The sequence below is a fragment of the Microcebus murinus genome, chromosome 19 (assembly GCF_040939455.1).
Source record: "Microcebus murinus isolate Inina chromosome 19, M.murinus_Inina_mat1.0, whole genome shotgun sequence".
In the NCBI taxonomy this organism is placed as follows: domain Eukaryota; kingdom Metazoa; phylum Chordata; class Mammalia; order Primates; family Cheirogaleidae; genus Microcebus; species Microcebus murinus.
Window position 1 is genome coordinate 26,414,147 of NC_134122.1, and position 18,343 is coordinate 26,432,489.

General features: G+C 38.4%; 1 protein-coding gene across 1 annotated transcript in view; it reads left to right on the forward strand.

Annotated features, from left to right (window-relative positions):
• Positions 1–18,343, forward strand: part of LMTK2 (lemur tyrosine kinase 2) — a 98,837-nt gene that overhangs the window by 17,535 nt on the left and 62,959 nt on the right. The window contains exons 2-3 of the mRNA XM_012759215.3: positions 7,176–7,300; positions 10,282–10,426. Coding sequence (XP_012614669.2) covers positions 7,176–7,300; positions 10,282–10,426 — 270 coding nt within the window. The remainder of the gene's footprint in view (positions 1–7,175; positions 7,301–10,281; positions 10,427–18,343) is intronic.

Genomic DNA, 18,343 nt, shown 5'->3' on the forward strand with positions numbered 1-18,343 from the left:
GAATACAAGACTGAGTGACTAAAGATCCATCTGGAAGGATAGAGAGGGCCATTGTAACTCATGGTAGAGTTAGGGAAGAGCAGTGGGAGTCAGAGTTGGAGAGGTAAATGGTAGCCAGACGATGGAGGATGCTGCGAGCCTTGTTACGGAGTTTGGAGTTTGGCCATTTAGGCTAAGGATGGTGAGACGCTCATGGCACAAAAGTCAAAAACCATCAATGGATAGAGTACCTCCTGCCTTTGTTCCAGCCACCCTCCCTGTAGGCATTTGCTGCTGCCAGATAGTTACCTACAGGGAGATAACCTGCTATTCTCTACCTTGTCTGTTTTTGGTCTTTTCTTGTTTTCACTCAAACATATGTCCTAAAGATGGATTGAATTGTGTTCTCCCAGAATCCATTTGTTGAAGCCCTGACCCCCAGTACTTCAGAATGTGACCTTATTTGGAGAGAGGATCATTACAGGGGTGATCAAGGTAAAATGGGGTCATTAGGGTGGGCCCTAATCCAGTATGACTGCTGTCCTTATAAAAATGGGAAGTCTGGGTACAGATGCACATGGAGGGAGGACAATGAAAAGACACAGAGAAAAGGCAGCATACACCAGAAGCAAGGAGAGAGGCCTGGAACAAATTCTTCTGTCATGGCCCTCAGGAGGAACCAGCCCTGCTGACACCTTGATCTTGGACTTGTAGCCAAAACTGTGAGATAATGAATTTTGGATGTGTAAACCACTCTGCTTGTGGAACTTTGTTACAGCAGCCCTGCAAACTAATGCATGTATCAAGAGAAGGCAGGAATATAGGTTGTAAATTATTACATCTGCTTTTTTTCTATTTAAACTTTTTCTTTAATGGATGGGAAAAATTATTTAATAAATGGAAACCTTCAGGTTTTTGCAGGACTAGACAGATACTACGGTGAATTCCCATGCCCCTTTCACCCGGCCTGAACAATCATCAGCTTATGTCCCATCTTTTTTCATACTGCTCCGGCCCACTTCCTCCACCCCTCATACTATTTTGAAGTAGATTCCAGACATCACTTAAAAGTAGGTCACTCTCTCTAAAAGATAACGACTACTTTAAAAACCATAACCACATTACCATTCTCTGTTTTAGGAGAAATGAATCATACTTCTTAATATGATCAGTTATTCAGTGTTCAGATTTCCATTTGTTTCAAACATCATAATCTAATAGTTTGAATCATGATTCAAATAACATCCATACATTGCAATGATTGGTATGTCTTTTAAGTCTGTTTTAGTGTTTGTGGCCCTCTCCCCCATTTCTCAGTCTCTTTCTTTTTACAGTTTATCAGGTTTTTTTCCCCAAGTGTTTTTCATAGCCTATATTTTGCTGATTACATTCTTGTGGTAGTATTTCACATGTTCCACTATTCTCAGTGTTTCTGTACCTTGGTATTTGGTTGAGAGGCTTGGTTAGATTCAGATTTTATATTTTGTGTTTGTTTTAGGCAGAATTATTTCATAGGTGGCGATGTGTTATCTGTTGAAACAAATAATGTTGTCTTTCGCTTTATCAGCTATAGCTATAAATTTCGTGTGTCATGAAACATTGTTCTTTTGGGGTTTTTAAAAACAGCTGTTTAAAATTGTAAATTCTTAGCTATTCTTAGCTTTCAGGCCATACAAAAGCAAACCATGGGCAGGATTTCACCCGCAGGCCATAGTTTCCTGATCCCATGCTAGGGTATCTACCTCGGGAGGAAACTGCTTAGACCACAGCCATACCAAAGTGTTACAAAATGGTGCCAGATTGTTTTCTAAAGTGGTTGTAACACCAGCAGTGAATAAGCCGCTCTACTCCCTGAAACTGGCGTCTTTAAATGAGTAGTTCACTTTTAAAAAAAACCAAGAGTCTTGGGGAAATGATTGATAGGAGGTCTGAAGCAGGGAAAAAAAAAAAAAGCAAGCATGGAACACACCAGGAAATGAAAGAAATCCAAGAGATAGGGGCCCTGTTGCAGGGCTGAGGGAGCAAACCTCTTTGAAGGTCCTCCTGGCCAAAGATGGGACCATGTGAGCATCAGTAAGAATAACCACAATAGACAGAAACACGCCAGCCAGGTGGTCTAAATCCATTAGTTCATAATGATACCACAGAAGAACAGCAGCTGTCCTAACTGGTGACTGCCAGAGAATGTTAGTGAACAAACCGACCCATTTTTTAAAAAACTGAAAGAGAAAGATTTAAGTATCTAGCCTACCTTTCCTTTATGACTTGAACCCCACTGGGTTATCAAATAGTTTATATAGGAAATTTCTCTTTATAAAAGTCTATTAGCTAGTAAGTGAAGAAGGAATGACACAATTTGAATGTCAGCATTTTGTAATCCCTAATGGATCTAGACGTTGATCATCATTTCTTATCTGTGGGCCTTTACAAATTTTTATTTAATCCAAAAATGGATTCATAGGTACCTCTTTGGTTAATTACATATGGTTCAAGTTCCACTGGAGGTTCTAGAGATCATGAATCAGATAATTGGGCTGGAGTTATAATGGTTGAATAGTCAGGTAGTACTTCTGACTTACTCTGAGTCATTGCTGAGAAATTACATTCTCCAAATTACCTGTCTCTAAAACAGATAATATATACCTACCTCTTAGCATTTCTCAACCTTTCTGCTTATTAAATCAAGTGCTACATAGCTATTAAAATGCTTTGAAAACTATAAAATGAAAACTCACAAAATGTGCTGTAGAGATACCAACCAAGTAGTTTTTAGTCAGTGTCTTGGGGAGGTATTCCAAGTACCCCAAACCCCATAATTGCCCTTGTTCTTGGTTTGTAGTTGGTAAAGCTGCCTAAATATGGCCACACTCCTGTTGTTTTTGATGTTTTTCTTTGGCAGATGATCAGTTTGATTTATTCCTTTCTCAGTGCCGTAGACTAAGAATGTTAAAGGAAAACTGCCTTTCTTGATTGTGTTCTAACAATTGAACAATTACAAGCAGGAACCTTTTTGGGGCGTGGTTTCTAGTTTGACCGCTGGGGCATGGGGATTTTAGTTGTGGTTCCTCACGTCTAGAATTTACTTCCTCTTTCTGGTTTGTGCAAACCCATCTCACCTTCCAGCCTATGATTTGATTTCCTCATTTTATGAGAGTTTTTCCTTCATTCGTATATTTAAAGCATAGTGCTTTGGACTGAATGAAAAGAAAATTACAGTAAATAAAGTTTTTAAAAGTGGTAACTATAAAAATGCCTACTTGAGGCTATCTAGTAAATTTCCCAGGCAGTAATTTGTGAAGTCCTTTTAATGGGTCTGTTAGACATTGAGAAAATCTGCGTAGAAAGAGCAGGTGCTCACTGCAGTCTTGTGATAGAAATAAGCATGGAATAAAGGTAAGGCACAGCTTGGCACAACGTGTTGTTTCTAACATGGGTGTTGCTTTTCACACCCACCTAATGACTCCAGGGACAGTTTCATGAATCAGATAATGGGGCTGGTCTTCAGGCAGTCCTGATCAAATTTTACAACAAATGGGTAGTGTGTGATGATAAAAACTATGGGTGAAGGAGAGGAAAAAGTAATTTTATATCAGCTTTGTGGAGTTTGGAGAGTCCCAGAAGTATGAACTTCCTTAATTATCAGTAATAGACTTGGGTTCAAAGTACACTAGGCTGTTTTTAAGTGTTAAAAGTTAACTATGTTGAGGCAGAACATTGTGGTTTCAAGGAGGGAGTGGGGCTTGCACTGAGAACCCCTGAACTCTGCGTTGCCACTTTCCCACTGTGGGTTCGTGGGCATATCTTCTTCATCTGTGATGTGGAGCAGACATGACAATCAAGTGTATTAACACTGTATTTTATCAAATCTCAGATAAGATTAATTATAAGTCACACCCTACTATTTGAACCATTGAAAAGGAGAGATGTGCTGCCAATTAAACTAACTTGGTTTCAAGTGTGAGATGTACCTGACATTCAGAGTTGTTATGGACAAATTGTGTCTTAAAAATCAATATAGGCCGGGCGAGGTGGCTCACGCCTGTAATCCTAGCACTCTGGGAGGCCAAGGCGGGAGGATCACTCAAGGTCAGGAGTTCGAAACCAACCTGAGCAAGAGCGAGACCCTGTCTCTACTATAAATAGAAAGAAATTAATTGGCCAATTAAAGATATATAGAAAAAATTAGCCGGGCATGGTGGCACATACCTGTAGTCTCAACTACTCAGGAGGCTGAGGCAGGAGGATTGCTTGATCCCAGGAGTTTGAGGTTGCTGTGAGCTAGTTTGATGCCACGGCACTCTAGCCTGGGCAACAAAGTGAGACTCTGTCTCAAAAAAAAAAAAAAATCAAATCAATATAATACAGTGTGTGTGAAAGTGCTTTGCTATATGATCCTCAAGAGTCATATTTAATTTTTATTGTGTGAGTCGGGGGAGTGAGGCAAAGTTATTAGGAATAAATAAATACCAGTGGGGAAGCTCAGGCTCAACTGGGTGAGAGAATGGCTAGCTGCAAGGAGGAAGAGAAGAAGGTGATCTCTCTTGGTCTTCATTCACAGAAAATTGGCTCTTAGTGCCTCAGGCTCCTCAGTTTAGTTTTCCAAATGTATGCCTGTGCCAAATGTATGCTGTTCTTAGGGAATATCTTGTTCCCAGAGAAGGTTGACTTCTTCCAGATTGGTTTTGAGAAGAATTACCAAGTTACCTCCTGTGTTAAATGCCTGGAGGTCTGCTTTAGACTTTGATGATTTAGACCTTGCAGATTCTTGACAACAACTATTTTGTTTTGTAGCACAGACTTAAGGAAGGCTTTGACTAGAGCAACCCCACTTGTAACAATGGTGTTTCAGCATTGCCTTCACAAAGGGACCTTTTGTTATTGAAAAAGAAACTTAGTCCTGTTTGCAGTTCATTTTAGACTTCTTTGATCTTCACTGAAGTTTATTTTAGAATAAACTTCAAGAATGTGTTTTGCTCGCATAGGAGCTTGGATGAGTTTTTCTTTTCTTCATGTACTATAGCTTCACTTATAAAAAAGGTGGCATTGTTAACTTATGTCTCTGCCTTCCCTTTGGTGCGTTTGAACACTTAGCCATAGGTGAGGATTTTAAGGAAAAGTTCATTTCTTAGTAAAACACCGGTATCTGAGACTTAACAGTTTGCTCTAACAAAGAAAATATTCAAAATAAGATGTTTTCTGGATAATTAAGTCCACCTAAAAGCTAGATGTAAAAATCTTTATGCTCTAGATAGGGATGGGAAAAGCAAAGCATTCTTAGCTGGGAGGTCCATTTATGGAACAACAGGCCACACAGGCTGTGGTTTGCAGACACTCCCTCCCCCTGTTAGAAAAGCACCTTTCATGACCAGGGCTCCCTGGAGAAATGGCTGATTCTAGAATCAGGGTAGGGAAAATATAAGAGGAACTTGGAGCTTCCTGTAGTGCCAGAAGTAAGGAAGTGTTGGAGAACAAGGAAATGGATGGGGTATGTCAAAAGGATCCAGTAGTCAGTCAGCTTGAAAGAGTTCCCAGTGGACAAGCTGGAATCATTTGAGCCACAAAGTAAATTATGATGGTATTGGATTATAACCCAGGTAAATATCCAGGAGTCCAAAACTGTATAAATGACACTGTAAAATAAGTAAGTGGAAGAGGAGGGACAAATCTTCCTTACGCAAGAATTCTAAATAATGAATATAGCTAAAGTGAGAAACAGAAAATCACCATTAAAACATCACAGTATTGGCTGGGCATGGTGGCTCATGCCTGGAATCCTAGCACTCTGGGAGGCCGAGGCAGCTGGATCATTTGAGCTCAGGAGTTTGAACCCAGCCTGAGTAAGAGCCAGACCCAGTCTCTACTAAAAATAGAAATTAATTGACCAACTAAAAATATATAGAAAAAATTAGCAGTATTAATTGCTGTAGGCAAGATGCACTGCCAAATGCAAAAATGGGTGTGCAAAACTTTAAGGAGAACCAGGGCATCTGTGTAGCCTCAGAGTATCCCCCCAAATATGTATTAATTGTTGTTGTGTTTTTTGGGGTTTTTTTTTTTTTTTTTTGAGACAGAGTCTTGCTCTGCTGCCTGGGCTAGAGTGCTGTGGCATCAGCCTAGCTCACAGCAACCTCAAACTCCTGGGCTCAAGCAATCCTCCTGCCTCAGCCTCCTGAGTAGCTGGGACTACAGGCATGCACCACCATGCCTGGCTAATTTTTTCTATGTATTTTTAGTTATCCAGCTAATTTCTTTCTATTTTTCAGTAGAGACAGGGTCTCACTCTTGCTCAAGCTGGTCTCGAACTCCTGACCTTGAGCAATCCTCTTGCCTCAGCCTCCCAGAGTGCTAGGATTACAGGTGTGAGCCACCGCACAGGGCCTGTTGTAGTGTTTTTAATATGTCTCTACAAACTCTTTCGTACTCCTTCACCGAGGAAATACAACTTTCTTCTCTTCCCTGTGGGTATGCACGGACTTTGTGCCTTGCTCTTGAGAAATGCAACATGTGACAGAAAGGTGGCAACTTTGCAATGGTGAGGCCTGGCCAGACCCACCTGGACTGTGTGATCAAAGGTCACCAGGAATAAGTCACATTCCAAGAAGGAGAGCAATCTGCCCTTGGCCGTATTCTAGGTTCTTCCCAAATGCCTACAACCTCGGTCTAATCCTGAGAAAACTTCAGGCAACCCAGACTGAGGGACATTCCACAGAATAACTGTCAAAGTTGTGAAACACAAGGAAAGACAGAAACAGACAGAGATGGGAGGAGACATGGTGATTAAATGCAGCATTGGTAGTCTGGGTTGCATCCTGGAAAAGGAAAAGGGCTTCAGTGGAGAAAATAGTAAAATCCAAACAAGTCTGAAGTTCAGTTAATAGTATTGTGCCCATGTTATTGTTCTAGTTTTGATAAATGTACTGTGGTATTATAAGCTGTTAACATTAGTGGAAGCTGGGTGAAGGGTATATGGGAACTCTCTGTATTGGCTTTGCAACTCTTCTGTAAATCTTAGATTATTTTAAAATACAAAGTTAAAAAAAACCCTCAACAACTTACCCTGGTCATCAGCTTTATCTGGAGTGTTATTTTAGTAACCCTTGATCCTATTTGTATCCAGAGGAAAATATATTGGTTCACTAATTAAAGTTGATTTTGAGGAGTGTACACGTTTTTAATATTATTATCTCTCTTTCCAGGGGAGGCACCTGCTGCGGAAGTTTCCTCATCTTTTGTGATCCTATCTGTGTGCAGTTTCATGATATTAATTGTGTTAATTGCAAACTGTGTATCCTGCTGTAAGGACCCAGAAATAGACTTTAAGGTGAGCACAGATGGTAGGAACATTTAAAATCATCTTCTAATGTGTGTATCAATAATATGACTGCATATTACAGTCCCTTGGGAGCAGGGTCAGCAAACTTTTCCAGTAAGGGCCAGATAGTAAATAGTTTCTGCCACAGCGAATAGTAGATACTGTGGGCCAGTCTCTGTCACAGCAGCTCAACTCTCAACTCTGCCATTGTAGGACTACATCAGTCATAGGCACTGTGCTAGCAAATGATCATGGTTTTGTGCCAGTAAAACTTTATTTACAAAAATAGGCAGTTTGGTTTTGGCCCATGGCTGTAATTTGCTGACCCTGCCTTAGGACATCATTGACAATAACTACTTGTCTGTGGTGAGTTTAAGTTTTTGCTAAGCGAGGAATAAAGCACTATGATTGAATTCACTTGCCACGGACCTATGAGAAAGAGCAGGCTGGTTTCGTGTTGTTGTTTTCTTTTTTTTCCAAACTTTTGTAGGCTGGTGAATTTGTGGTTGTTAATATTACTGAGACAAAAGGATTCCCCAATGTGTCTTGTGTATGAGGAAGAGCATGGAAACCACCACTTCCCTAAAGGGGAGAAGAATGCTGCCTATTGTAAAATCCTGGCCTGGGGATAGGAGAAAAGGGCTGGAGGTGTAGCAGCTGTGAGTGGAATCTACCAGTAAACCAGCTGGGAAATCCTGTGCTAGAACTTGCTACTTGCCTGCTGGCATGTATTAGGGCTCAGTAATTACTTGTTAAGAAGGAATACATGGAAAAAAAAAAAAAAAGAAGGAATGCATGCAGAGAAAATGGTCCTGTAACTAGAGTTGGCCCAGAAGTCCTGAGGGCCACTGGTTCAAATTAGGAAAAAAAGAAAGTTGTCTCCTAGCTAAAACCTTCTCCTCACTGGACATGGGGACTTGATTTCTAGAGCCTCATACTTGTTTTTATAGTGTGTTCTCTTTACCTTGAGTGTGGTGACAGCTCTGAGGAGACAGGAGATGGGCTGTTCTTACAGCTCAGCACACAGAAGGCTGAGGACAGAACAACGCAGTAGGAAAAGACTCACTAACATATGTCATTTCTTTAGAAGATTTTGCCTGAAACCTGTGGGGCTTTATTCACAGCATCAGCCCCTAGGCCTTAGAATCCATACAGGTACTTCTGCAGGAACTTAATGACTGCACCACGGGGTCACAGTTGTTAAGTAGACTGGCTGTGTCCCCTGACTGCCGGTCTTTCCGAGGGACTTTGCACAGAAACCTGGCCATTTCGGGACAAAGATAAAGTCTAATCAGTGTTGTTGATACTGAAATCCAGTCTTCATCTCACATTTCATGATACCTCATTCTTGCCTTAGATTGTTCTAACGCTTTTGAATCTCAGTATCAAATGAGAGTGTTCATTATGATGCAAATTCAAGGCAGGATGCAGGAATCTGTATTGTCAGGCTTCCCCAGGTGATTCTAATGCAGGGGACACAGTATGTTACAGGACCCTCTCTAGCTCTAGAATCTATGTGACTAAATAATAGTATTACCATCTGTGATTTGTTGGTTTCCTTTTAGACTTAGAGCTATGTAATTTCAGAGTTGATGGTCCTGTGGATGTCATTTTATAGACCAGGAAGCTACAGTCTGGTAAAGTAAGTGACTTGCCCAAGTTCATCCAGATAGCTATTGGCATAACTTTAAAAGTGACCCAGTCTTATCTTATTTTTCTCATTATTATACTCTATTACCTGTCTGAATCTTTAAAACCATCTACTGGTATATATCTAATGGTATGTCATGCTGCTGCCAAGTTTTAAGTACATTATTTTTAAGATAGGAGTGATAGACAAAGTTTTTTTTACTGAGAGAACTTTTAGGAATGTCCAAAAAGGAAAATCAAGGAATTTTTTCAGCCCAGAAGTAAAGTTACAGTACTTATTTTTCCTGCTTCCTGCCCCCTTCATACAAATAGCCATAATGTCCTTTAATGCATTTGAGAACATATATGAGAATAATGTCTTCTCACGTGCATTTGTAAACATAAATGTTATAGAAATCTACTTTTATAACTTTTCGTTTCTTCCTTGTATGGGTGGGGGCTGAGGGAAGGTGGTAGAAAATGAAAATGAAAGGAAGGATATTCAGAGAGGAATGGAAATCGGTCTTGTTCACTGATCTGTTCTCAGCTTCTGTTATGGTGCCTGGAGGGGGTAATACTTGTTAATTATCCGAATGAATGACTTGATAATTTGCTGTATCTGTGGTAAATTAACATGGACATCAAGGTATACCCAACTCACTAGAGTGATGAAAGGAAGAGTTGGAATAGCTTTCTGCAGCACAGTCATTTAAAAGTTTTCCACAGCCTTATTGGTGCATCCTCAAAGTTGTCATCTTTAGAAAACCAGACATTCTTGTATGTTAATTCCACTTACATGCTACATAGTTTTACTACTTACCTCTGTGGTTCAGACCCTGATGATTTTTCTACCCAGTTTGATAATGTTTTTATTATTACTCTTTCCAGAGAAATAGGGCTGTCTTAAAAATATCTTTTGAGTCTTTTAACTTTCTTTATTTTGGTAGGAATCACATTGCAATTGGAAATACACAATTTAAAAACAAAATGAATTCGTTTTGATTGAATATGCAAAGAGATTTATGAAACTGAATAATTTTAAGAATTGCTTAAACTGTAGTAATTTAAAGTAAACTTTTCAGCTTAGAAGAGTATTTCCATGTTAAGTTCCATGGTTATTTTAGAAAATTTTGCACTTCAAGCCATCAGTTTTAAAAGGTACATAAAATATATGTAATTTATTTTCAACTCTTATTTATTGTGCTGTTTGGAGTTGGAGAACATAATTATATATGCTTTTTTCGTGAAGTATGTATAAATTGGAATTAAAGAACTATGGCAAATTCAAAATGAGTGAATGAATATGTTCCTATCTTAAGTGTTAGCCAGTGGTTTTTAATACTTGCTCTCTTTTAATTTAGGAATTTGAAGATAATTTTGATGATGAGATAGATTTCACACCACCAGCAGAAGATACTCCCTCTGTCCAATCTCCAGCAGAGGTCTTCACACTTTCAGTACCAAATATTTCACTACCAGCTCCATCACAATTCCAGCCTTCTGTAGGTAAGACCTTCCATGCTAATGTCATAGTTCCATGATTCTTCTGAGAAGTGAGAATGGGAGCCTTGCTATCATAGAACATTGGTCTGTCCATCCCCTCCTTTGCTTGTTTCTCTTCCTTCTGCTCCTAGTGAAGCTGGATTCTAGTGGTCAGGCCCATTGTATTCCTTCAAAAGCTGAGTCTTTTCCTTTCTGGACCATGGGTCTGGTATAAGAATAAAACTGGTCATCTTGATTCATTGAAATTGAGTACTTGGACACAGTGCTCTCGGATTCTGTTTTGGTAGCTGGTTTCTTTACTAGTTCTGGACACTGCATGTCTTGCTGAGTAGCACAGTGCTGTCTTCTACTGGGATGTCCTGCATTTGGGAGGGAGGGGTATATTTGGCTATGTTAATCAGATTTACTTTCATAAACTTCTTAAGATAGGTTTGATTAGGTGTTGATTTCTTGTTCCAAATAGAATATTACTCATGGTTCAAGAAATAAGGTTTTCCAAGACTACTACAAGAAAGCTGTTTAAGTCTGTAGGTGCTAGGACTGCCTTTTGTGGTCCTACATGCACTGCAGGCTATGTTTAGGGCAAAACAAACCCAAGACTTGATTGTACCACTGTAGGTATGCATGACTACAAGAAAAAGTCAAATGAAACATGACACAGCTGGTGCATTTCATTTAAATATTTGTAGTTAGGGTGTATTTTCCTTAATCTCTGGGACAGCTTATCTCTTCAGTAGGAGGATGGCTGCTAGCAATTTCAGGTCCATATCCTTGTAGTTTTACAACCAGAGAGAAAAAAAGGCTTCTCTCTCCTTGGACCAGAAGGAAAAACCTTGGAAAGGCACTCTGGTTGGCCTCACCTGAGTCACGTGATGGGGAGCCATCATGGTAGGCAGGAAGTTAGGAACAGATAAGAGACTGGCAGCTTCTCTTTAGGATCTACTGGGGATGGACGGGAGCACAGACAGACGTGGGCAAGAGAGAGATTCTAGGGATCTGGGCAGCCATCCTAATTTTGTTTATACACACCTCCCCTTTCTGTTTTACTGAAGCCCTCTGTTTTAAAATCCCTCTTAATAGAAAAAAATCATTTTAAGTTTCTCTGCATAGAATACCTACAGAATATTTTTTTATCATCTTGGGATATAAGAGGCCTTTCCAAGCAAGGCACCAAGTTAGAAGCCATAAAAGAAAATATTGCCACATCTGATTTATAAAATGAAATATTTTATATGGAAAAAGACACTCTACACAAATTTGCATGTAGTAGCAAAAAATATTTATGAACTACAAACAAGATTTGAAATGGTTACGTATTAAGAATATAAACAATTATGTAAGAAAAAGAGTAACAGGCCACTAGAAAAAAAAGCTGAGGACAGGAAAGAAGAAACTCATGGAGAGAAATTCAAATGGCCAATAAACATAAGAACAAAAAGAAATGTGGGCAGGGGTGGTGGCTTAATACCTAGCACTTTGGGAGACTGAGGTAGGAGGATTGCTTGAGGCTAGGAGTTAGAGACCAGCCTGGTCAATATAGCTAGACCCCGTCTCTATTTAAAAAAATGTTAATTAAAGAAATGCAAACAAGGTAAGCTGATTACAGATAGATAAAGATGAAGAAAAACAGCACTAGGTAATGATTGGTGGGTGTGCCTATGGTGGAAGCTACACTGGCGCTTAGTATAGCCATGAGCTGGAGGCATTCTTTCTGGAGGGGCAGCCTGACAGTGTGTGTCAGAATGTGAAATCTGTTTACTCTTGATCTAGCAATTCCACTTTTAGTCATTTATCTTCAGGAACTAATTGGGTAAATATACAAATATATATGTAAAAGAAATTTACTGCAGCATTGATGGGCAGTGTAAAATGGAACCAGATTAAATGTCTGTCAATGTGTGATTTGTTAAATTACAGTAAATTCATGCAGTGGAGTATTATGTGTTACTATGAAAAGATGAATGTGAATTGTATTTGACTATGAAAGATATTTGTGATATGTTACGTGAAAAAGGTATGCTACATACTCAGGAGCCTAGAAAAAAAGTTCTACTAGTTTTTTTCTCTTTTTAAAATGTTATTTTATTTTTTTGAATAAATAACATAGTCACTTGGTTCAATGAAAAACCAAAGCATAAAGTATGTATAATGAAAAGTCTCCCTCTAATATGTGAATCTGACCTCATTTTCCACCTCTACCTTCTTTAGGTAACAACCTCTCTTCTTGGTTCTTGTTTATTATACATCTTTATAGAGTTTGTTGATAGAAATATCCCCACCGTTTTAAAATTTAATTTTTTAATTTTTAAAAGATTTATTTTTTAGAGTGGTTTTAGGTTGATAGCAAAATTGAGAAGAAGGTACAGAGATAGCCACATACCGCCTGCCCACATATATGCATAGGCCCTCCCCCTTTTTGACTCAAAGGCATCATGGTAAATACATTAGTCTACATCTTGCTTTTTTCACTTATCAATATACCTCAGAGATCTTTCCATATTAATAAGGAGAACTTATTTATTCTTACTTATCGGTTCATACTTTGTAAACTGTATGGGTTTAGCACAATTTATTTAAGCAGTCTGCTGTTGATCGATATTTGGGTTGTTTCTAATTTTATGCTAGTACAAATAAAGCTTGTGTCTATGTTGTTTTGCACATTGTTGTTGTGCTTATATATTTGTAGAATAAATTTTTAAAACTGGGTCAAAGAGTATATGTGTTTATAATTTTGATGGTTATTGCCAGCTTACCCTCCACAGAAGTTGTGCCAATTTATATTCCTGCCAGTTGGTATCAATTCAAACTAGATGTTTATAAGTTTAGGACATTAGCTGTAATCCCCATGGCAACCACTAAAAACTATACAGAAAAGGAAATGAAGAGATAATCAAAATGATAAACTAGGCCGGGCGCGGTGGCTCACGCCTGTAATCCTAGCACTTTGGGAGGCCGAGGCGGGCGGATCGCTCAAGGTCAGGAGTTCAAAACCAGCCTGAGCGAGACCCCATCTCTACCAAAAATAGAAAGAAACTAATTGACCAACTAAAAAAATATATACAAAAAATTAGCCGGGCATGGTGGCGCATGCCTGTAGTCCCAGCTACTCGGGAGGCTGAGGCAGTAGGATTGCTGAGCCCAGGAGATTGAGGTTGCTGTGAGCCAGGCTGACGCCACGGCACTCTAGCCTGGGCAACAAGTGAGACTCTGTCTCAAAAAAAAAAAAAAAAAAAAAAAAAAAAAAATGATAAACTAAAAAAAAAAAATCACACATACACAAAAAAAGATGTTTTTGATGTATAAAGTTCCTAATTTTAATATAGCCAACTTAACAGTCTAAGAGTTTGAAATTTTAGTCTTTTTTAGAGTTAAAACATTTTGTCTTAAGAAATCCTTCCTCATTCTATGATCAGAATAACGTTTTTTAATGTTTTACTTTGACATTTAAATCTATAACTCTTTTTGAGTTGATTTTTGAGTATGGTGTTAGGAGGAAATTCAAGTCGTTTTCCTTTGTAAATTGTTATATTTTTCAGTTTCATTTGTTCATTGGTCTTTGCTTTTCTCTCTGCTTCCGTTTGTCTGGGGCTGTTTTAGGTTTCCCATTCTCTTTCATTAGTTGATTTGTCTATTTCTTTTTTTTTTTTAATTAATTTTTTTTTATTTCGGCATATTATGGTGGTACAGATTTTAAGGTTTCAATAAATGCCCTTTCCCTCCTTCCCCCCATGATTTGTCTATTTCTTGCCCTAGCACCACTCTCTTGATTATAATAGCTTTATAATAACATATGATTTGCAAGTTTTTTTTACATTCTGTATGCTCTCTTTCACTCTCTTAATAGTGTTCTTTAAAGCATAACTTTTTGATTTTGATGAAGTCCAATTTATATGTTGTTTTGTTCCTTGTGCTTTTGGTGTCATATTTAAGAAACTATTGCCAAATCCAAAATCATAAAGATTTGCCTGTATGTTTTCTTCTATGAGTTTTATAATTTTAAGTCTTAAATTTAGCTTTTTGACCCATTGTGAGTTAATTTTTTTTTTTTTCATTTCACTAAATGTGTAACATGTGAGTTAATTTTTAAATATGATTTAAGTTAAGGGCCCACATTAATTCTTTTACATGTGCTTATTCAGTTGTCTCAGTAACAATGTTTGAAGAGACTGTTCTTTCCCCATTGAATTGTCTTGGCACCCTTTTTGAAAATCAGTTCACCATATTTGTTTGAGGTTTTTTTCTGGACTCTCAGTTGTATTCCGTTGATCTATATGTCTGTCCTTATGCTAGTACCACACTGTTTTGATTACTGTAGGTTCTGTTTTGTACTAAGTTTTGAAATCAAGATGTGTGAATCTTCTGAATTTTTCTTTTTTAAGATACTTTTGGCTATTTGGGATCCCTTATAATTCCATGTGAATTTGAGGATCAGTTTTTCTATTTCTGCAAAATAGGCCATTGGGATTTTGATAGGTTTTTTTTTTTTTTTTTTTTTTTTACATACCATTTTGATTCTTTCTCATTCTCTTTTGATTATATTCTTAAGATATTTTCTTAATGATTACCATTAAGATTATAATTAACATCCTAAATTGATAACAGTTGAGTTTGAATTAATATCAGCTTAACTTTAATGGCATGTAAAAACTCTGCTCCTATTATAGCTCAGTCCCTTCCCTTTAAGTTGTTGTCACAAATTATGTCTTTATATATTTTGTGCCCATTAATGTAGATTTATAATTTTTTATGTGTTTGTCTTTTAAATCATGTAGAAAATAAAAAGAAGAGCTACATACCAATAATACAATAATATTCGTTTTTATATTTACCTATGTAGTTACCTTTGCTGGAGATCTTCATTTCTTCAAATGGCTTCAAGTTACTGTTTAGTGTCCTTTTATTTCTGTGCCTTTTATTTCTCCCTTTAACATTTGTTGTAGAGCAGGTATACTGGCAGCATACTCCCTAAACATTTGTTTATCTCAGAATATCTTAATTTCTCCTTCATTTTTGAAAGATAGTTTTGCCAGATATAGAATTCCTGGTTCACAGAAATTTTCTTTCAGTGCTTTACATATATCTCACTGCCTTCTGGCCTCCATGATTTCTCATGAGAGATTGGCTTTTTTTTTTTTTGAGACAGAGTCTCATTTTGTTGCCCAGGCTAGAGTGAGTGCCGTGGCATCAGCCTGGCTCACAGCAACCTCAAACTCCTGGGCTCAAACAATCCTTCTGCCTCAGCCTCCCGAGTAGCTGGGACTACAGGCATGCGCCACCATGCCCGGCTAATTTTTTCTATATATATTAGTTGGCCAATTAATTTCTTTCTATTTATAGTAGAGACGGGGTCTCACTCTTGCTCAGGTTGGTTTTGAACTCCTGAGCTCAAAGGATCTGCCCGCCTCAGCCTCCCAGAGAGCTAGGATTACAGGCGTGAGCCACCGCGCCTGGCTGAGAGATTGGCTTTTAATCTTATCGAGGATCACTTGTATGTGATGAGTTGCTTTTCTCATGCTGCTTTCAAGATTCTCTATCTTTGGTTTTCTATAGTTTGATTATAGTGTGTCTGAGTATGGATGAATCTCTTTGAGTTTATCCTACTTAGAGATTTTTGAGCTTTCTGGATGTGCAGATTCCTGGCCTTTAACAGATTTGGAGCAGTTTCTACCTTTATGTCTTCAAATATTTTGTCTGTCTCTTTTTCTCTCTTTTCTCCTTCTGAAGCTCCTCGTATGTGTATGTTGGTTCATTTGATAGCATCCCACAACTTCCTTAGGCTCTCTTCATTTTTCTTCTTTTTCCTTTGTACTTCTCAGACTGGATAATGTTATTTGACTTATCTTCAAGTTCACTGATTGTTCTGTCTGCTTAAGTTTGGTTTTGATCCTCTCTCGTGAATTTTTCATTTTACTTACTGTACTTTTCAGCTCCAGAATTCTATTTTGTTTCTTTTTATAATTTCTGTGTATTTGTTGATTTTTCTCTATTTGGTAGGGCATAATTCTCCTGATTTCCTTCAATTCTTTGTCCATGTTTTCCTTTGGCTCTTAGAACATATTTAAGAGAGTTGACTTAAGGTCTTGTCTAATAAGCCTAATGTCTGTTTTCTCAGAAATGGTTTCTGTTCATTCCTTTTTTACCTGTGAATGGGCTATACTTTCTTTGCATCCTTCATAATTTTTTTTGTTGAAAACTGAACATTTTAAATAATATAATGTACAAAAAAGAAGTCGTAGAAAAGAAAGAAAAAAATACTCTCTAGGCCTTTACAAATTGGCTCTGTGTGTTAGGGCATTCCTTCATCACTTAGCCAGGCTGTGTACAACTCTGCCTTAACCTTCACTTCCTTCGTGTGCTGAGCCTAAAGACTAGCCAGAAGTGAAAGCTTATGTTCTTCTCAAGTCTTTCTTAAGACATATCCTTCCCTGAGCATGCGCATGGCTATCCAGGTTCCCCATACACATAGTAGTGTTTCAAAGTCCCTTTTCTTCCTCCAAAATCTCACTCCCCAGCTTTTCTGCCAAAGCTTTTAGCATGTGTGTTGTTTGCCTCAACTGTTACTTTTTGCCCCAGGCAGCAGTGGCTTTTTCATTTGACTTTAGTTGTTTTCAAGGAGCATGTGACCACTCTGGCCTGATAGAGTTCTGAGTTAGGTGAAACAAAGAAGCCACTGTGGCAGTCCTTCAGTGCTGCAGTGCCCAACCTCCAGGCTGTGGACTGGTACCAGTCTGTGGCCTGTTAGGAACCAGGCTACACAGCAGGAGGTGAGCGGTGGGCAAGCTAGTGAAGCTTCATCTGTATTTACAGCCACTCCCCATTGCTAGCATCACCGCCTGAGCTCTGCCTCCTGTCAGATCGATGAGCAGCAGCAGCATTAGATTCTTGTAGGAGTGTGAACCCTCCTGTAAACTGTGCACAAGAGGGATCTAGATTGCACGCTCCTTATGAGAATTTTTCCGAAACCATCTCCCCCATCCCACACCCAGTATCTGGAAATACTGTCTTCCATGAATCCTGTCTCTGGTGCCAAAAAGGTTGGGGACCACTGCTTCAGGGAAACCCTGGTCAAGTCAAAATAAACAGTTATTTGGGAATAAGGTCCACTTTGCTCCCTCTCAAACTGGTACTCACGCTGGGAACACAAGCCATCTTATACTGCTGCTGCACTGAGGTGGGGGAGTGGGCTTAGGGTAAGTGAAAGCTACAGCTTCAACCCTGTCCCAGTAAACTTTCTCCTGGTTCACTTTGGTTACTGGAAACCTTTAAAAACCTTTAACTATCTTCCAGAGTTCCGATAAGGTTGATATTAATAGTTTTTGAAATGATTTTTAGTGTTTCTAGGAAGGGACAGCCTCCAGAGGTTCTTACTTCAACATTTCCACTGATGTCACCTCTTCTATGGTCAATTCATTTGATAGAGGTGCAGTTACATGGTGCTGGAACAAATGGATATTCATAGGCAAACAAATGAACCTTGATCCATACCTTGTACTATATATAAAAATTAACTCAAAAGGCATCACAAGCCTAAATGTAAAGCATAAAATTATAAAACTTATAGAAGAAAATCTTTGTGATCTTCAGTTAGGCAAAGATTTATTAGATATGACACCAAAAACATCATTAAAAAAAGGAAATATTGATAAATCGGACTTTATCAAAATTAAAAACTTTTGCATTTTGAAAGACACTATTAAGGGAATGAAAAGTCAAGCCGTGGACTGGGAGAAAATATTTGGAGCTTTCAAAACTCAACAGTAAGAAAACAACCCAATAAAAATGAGGCAAAGGGCTGAGCATGGTGGCTCATGCCTATAATACTAGCATTCTAGGAAGCTGAGGCAGACGGATCATTCAAGCTTAGTAGTTCAAGACCAGCCTGAGCAAGAATGAGATCCCATCTCTATTAAAAATAGAAAG